This window comes from Vulpes vulpes, chromosome 5 (genome assembly GCF_048418805.1).
Source record: "Vulpes vulpes isolate BD-2025 chromosome 5, VulVul3, whole genome shotgun sequence".
Classification (NCBI taxonomy): Eukaryota; Metazoa; Chordata; class Mammalia; order Carnivora; family Canidae; genus Vulpes; species Vulpes vulpes.
In genome coordinates, this window is record NC_132784.1 from 8,194,193 (window position 1) to 8,199,317 (window position 5,125).

At 43.9% G+C, this 5,125-nt stretch overlaps 1 protein-coding gene across 1 annotated transcript; it reads right to left on the reverse strand.

Annotated features, from left to right (window-relative positions):
- Window positions 1-2,266: 2,266 nt before the first annotated feature.
- LOC112934349 (small ribosomal subunit protein eS27-like) lies at window positions 2,267-2,509 on the reverse strand. The gene has a single exon (XM_026017769.2). It carries the CDS (start codon window positions 2,507-2,509, stop codon window positions 2,267-2,269), a length of 243 nt encoding a protein of 80 aa, XP_025873554.2.
- Window positions 2,510-5,125: the final 2,616 nt, after the last annotated feature.

The window sequence follows — 5,125 nt, forward strand, 5'->3', positions numbered from 1 at the left end:
GAAGCCTGAAGCCAGACAGCTAATGAGTGATAGCTCAGGGACCCCACATCCATCTTCTCCCATCACAACACTATGCATTTGGGCCCCAGAAGAGGAAAAGCCCTGAACAAAATTACATCCTCCGAGGTCTTCAAAATTACTAATTAGTATATGAATGATACAGTTTTGATGAGTTAGCAGAGAAAAATGTTGACTGTCTGGGGCATTCTTTACTTCTGAAGTTGATGCTAATGACAATGTTCACATCGACAAAAGCCTGTCAGATGTCAAGTTCATCTCAGCACTGGGACTGGACACTCCAGGTGTTTTAACCTCTAAAACCCTGATCTCTCATTTGTTCTCATTATACAAAGTGACATTCTTATATTGGAACAAGTTGGAAAAGTCCAGATAAAGTCTCACTCTGTGGGGTAGGGTAGTGCCTCTCCCTGGGCTCAACCCCCTCTCAACATCCCAACCCAGAGACAAACCAAAGGACTTCTCTTTCTGGTTGGAGTTCAGTGCTCCTTGTCCTACCCCTATCTGGGACCTCCTGCCTATCTACAATGAAAAAGGAAGGAAGTTTTACATGTCCTAGCAGAAAGGCATACACCTTACTGATTTGGATCCCAGGTGCAAAGAAATGACCAACCAAACAAAAGCAACATCCTACCTGAGGAGGGTCTCAGAGTGACTATCCACATCCACTTCTCCTCTCCCTCCAACATGTGGAGGGGAACAATTTCCCCTGCCCTGTGCTGTTGGGCAGTATCATGACAGACCAGCAGGCTGTGAGCTGAAGTGATGTATCCTCTTCCAGCCTGAAGCTTTAACTCCTGGTACAGATTCTTTAGCATTCTCTTCCCCTACAACGGCTGCCAGGAAGCCCATGAGTCTCAGATGGTGCAGCTCAAGGGTGATGCAGCCTCCATCATCCTGGACCCATGAGAGGCTGTGGGGAGCAGGGCCTTCTCATGGACACAACACACATGTAGAGTGAGAGATAAATAAAAGTTCATTATGTTAAGTTTAAGCACTGAGATATGGGGTTGTTCGTTACTGCATCATAGCCTCGCCAATACACTCCCAATATGAGACGCTTTCTCCCAGGTGCAGCAGAGCTCAAGGATGTTCCCGTGCTGCCATTCCATGTTCACGGTCATCAGAGCTACATGGACAACTGTAATTTCAATCAAGACAGTTAGGTGGCCCAGGTTTATTACGCTTTGGTAGAGGTAGCACATGGCATGTTACAGTCAAATGTAAATAGGGAAAGCAGAGAATAAGCTATATACTTTTTTTCTCCAGGCAGAATGGACACTTATCAAGCATTTACTCTGTGCTAGACATGTTGAGTATTATTTCTAATTCCATACCATTCCTATAATGAAAATAAGTATTATAATCCCCATTTTACATATTAGGAAACTATGGTTCGTGGAGACTGGTTTATTCAAGATCACACATGGAAGTTTGGCTATAAATACAGATATCTCTGATCCCACAGTGGGAAAGGTTTTCCTTTTAAGTCTGCCCACTCAATATTCTCTCAATAAATGATTACTAAACAGATGGATAGATAGGTAGGTATAGAGATGGATGGATGGATGGATAGATGATAGATAGATAGATAGATAGATAGATAGATAGATAGATAGATGAATCTTTCATTAACCATGGTCCCCCATTAGTAGTGAAGCCCAGGTCCAAAAAAAAAAAACTGGGAGTCATGCAGGAAAAAGACACATTTCTCAAAAAACAAGAGATTAAAATGCAAGCACACTGAGAGACACCATAGTGCTGTGGTTTTCAGGGGCAGGCTCTGCATTTAAAACCCAGGGTCACTTCCACTCATGATTTATATGACGTTGGTGAGTTACTTTACCTTGCTATGCCTTTGTTTCCCTAACTGTAAAATGGAAATAAAATAGCGCCTGCTATCCTGGGTTTCTGTGAGGATCAAGCAAGCTGCAATAGGTCCAGGGCATAGAACAAAGGTCTGCCACCCAGGAAGCCCTCCAAGACTTTACTTTTTCTTTAAAAAAAAAAAAAGATTTTATTTATTTACTCCTGAGAGACGGAGAAAAGGCAGACACAGAGGCCAAAGGAGAAGCAGGCTTCCTGTGGGGAGCCCGATGCAAGACACGACCCGGGACCCTAAGACCATGACCTGAGCCAAAGGTAGACACTCAAACACTCAGCCACCCAGATGCCCCCTTTTTTTTGTATCCAAAATCTGTTTATTGGGATAGCATCCCACTCATTTTGTTTCAGAGTGCTTTTAGGGCTATTTCCATCTGAAGGAGCATCCTTCTGTAAGCCTTGCATCTCCTATGGGCTGGCACAGGACAGTGGAGCAGCCGACACACAGAACTACTGTTTGTGCATGGATGAAGGCAGTGGTGATTTTGTAGCATCCCGGACACTTCATGTCCATGAAGTAGGAGTTGGGGGTCTGCACCAGGTGTTTCTTCTTATGCTTCCTCTTCTCTTCTGGAGATGAGTGCAGGGGGTCCTTCACCAGGGGCATGTTCTCGTGGGGGAGGTCATCACTGCTGCAAAGTACATGGGCTGTGAAGAGCAGCGTGGACCGAGGGCCACCACAACAAGTGATGTCCTCTGCCCGTTGTTCCTAAGTAACAGACAGTCCACTTCCTCCCTTCAGAACTCCCCAAAGGCCCTGATCCTTGGAGAAAAGCCAGATGGTGAGGACACCATCTCATGTAAGAAAGGCGGCCCTGCACTCTACATGAACTGAGCTTGTTTTCAATATGGGATAATTCTGTGCTCCAATCACCAGACAACATTGAAATCAAGCCCAACACTTAGGCCATTCTGCCTCCTCGTGGGAGTACAGGAGACAAGGCAATGTTGGGAGCACACAACCCCAGAAAGGCCTACAGGCCCCCAGACCTGCTATAGGGACACTTCATGCTCCTGCTTCATGCTCCCGCAGCTTAGCTATGAAGATTTGCTTTAGACTCTCTCTCAAAGGCATCTCTTAACCTTGATTTTATGAGCTTCAAAGACTTAAAAAAAAAAACCTCATAATAGTATAATAATCATTATATGTTATTACTATAACACTTTGAAATTATTTTGCTATTTATATTATTGGCTTAACCCAGTAGAACATGTTGCAGATGAAGAAGCCCTTGCACATGTATTAGCAAATCCCATAACCGCACTGAGAAATCGGCAGGACCAACCAAGATAGAGGGGCAATGTCCCTAGTTTAGGGGCGCCCAGGTAGCTCAGTCGGTTAAGCACATGCCTTTGGCTCAAGTCATGATTTCAAAGTTGTGGGAAAAGAACCCAGCATCAGGTTCCCTGCTCAACGGGGAGCCTGCTCCCCCCCTGCTTGTGCGCTCTCTCTCTTTCAAATAAGTGAAATCTTTTTTTTTTAAATGTCCCTGGTTTATAGATGAAGAAATACACATATACACATTCAGACCCTTAAACTGATGTGACCTTCCCAAGGTCAATCGGTGACACTAGCTGAGCAGGACAGGAATCTAGGTTCAGTGGCACTGTGTCCAAGGGACACTTCCCAGTAACCACAAGGACACTTTAATTCCAGGCTGGACTGCTGCAGGATCCAGAGGCTCTGAGCCCCGGGAGTGCAGGAAATTGTTCTGTGTAATATAGGGATTTCCAAGTGGTAGGGACTCAATAAATAAGTCTTTGTCAAATGAATGAATGAATGAATACATGCGTGATGCCTTCAAGTGGGGAGGGATCCACTCAAAACTAAGCTTCGATGATATAATAAACGCCTCATTCCTCCACCTGTATAGCCCACAAAGACCCATTTCACATCCCTTCAAAGTGAAAAAAGACCATTCCCTGGATCTAATGTGGTTCTTTCAGAATGTTATATGCACATTAATTGCTTTTAAAAATTTATCATGAGTTACTTCTTGGCCTATCCTTTCCACAGCCCCTTCAAAAAAGAAAGAATTGGGATTGGTCCCAAATTCATTGTCCCACAGAGTTTTCCATTCTCTGCTCCATAAATTAAGTTTCTGGTTAAAAAAAAATTATATATATGTATATATATATATATATATATGCCAAACTGGCCAAGAATGAATCCCTGCAGGTCTGAAGATGTGCCACGAAGCTGCCTGCTGCAGACACATTTCTTTGTGCTCTACTGTTTTATCTTTTAATAATTCATGCAGATTTCACATTTCAGTGCCTAATGTATCTGTTTGTTTAATATAAAAATAATGATATAAAATACTTAGCAGTTAAATTACTTGACTTTCTTTGCCCTCACCCAGGAAAAAATCAAATCAAATTGAATCTCCGAGAAGACATGTTTATGCTACGCCTTACATCATGCTACACCAGAAGGATAGGGCGCCCAAATGTAAGCAGCTCACACGGGGAGCCACACCCACCTCCCACGCATGGCCCCAACTGCCCATTATGCTCTGAATTCTCCCCAGCCAGCCCCACCTCTCATCCTTGCAAGCTTTCTATACCGCAGTTGAACTAAGTCAAGCTTCTCTGTACCTCCCTAAACACCTGTTTGTGGAGACTGGCAACAAGAATACGCCACAGAAGTGGGTAGCTGTGCACTGGCCACAGGGTGGAACTCAGAGGATATTTACAGCTCATCCAGCAAAATGTCCCCTCCTCATCTGTATGGTGCCATTGTCATACTTAATCTTCTGTTTACATATCAATAGCAGACTCCCAGTGGCTTTGTGCCTTCTCTGGGGAAGAAATGGGGGCCTCTGGAAGCTTCTAATCCCCTGCCATCAGGGGTCAGCCTGCACCTGCTGCCTGCCCCCCACCCCCATGTGACCCTCAGTTGCCATCACCTGCATCCTTCAAGGCTTCTGGATGCCTAGTCAAGCCTATCAATGCAAAAACGAACATTTTGTATTATCATTCATTTTTCCCATTATAAAAGTAATACGTGCTCATTGTAGGACATTTAAAAAATACAAAAGAGTACAACAATCACCAGCTGTCCCACCACACAGAGACAACTAACATTCTGGTACTTTTCCCCCAGATTTTCTTCTCTATATAACTTCATAAGATAGGTATATTTTATATGCCCCGCTCTTTAGTGCCACTTTAGAGTATTAACATTTTCCCATGATAAAAATTCCTAATTATTCCCAAACAC

What these genes read in the sequence shown, in the direction of transcription:
- LOC112934349 (XM_026017769.2), bottom strand. Translation starts at nt 2,509, where the DNA reads ATGCCCCTGGTGAAGGACCCCCTGCACTCATCTCCAGAAGAGAAGAGG.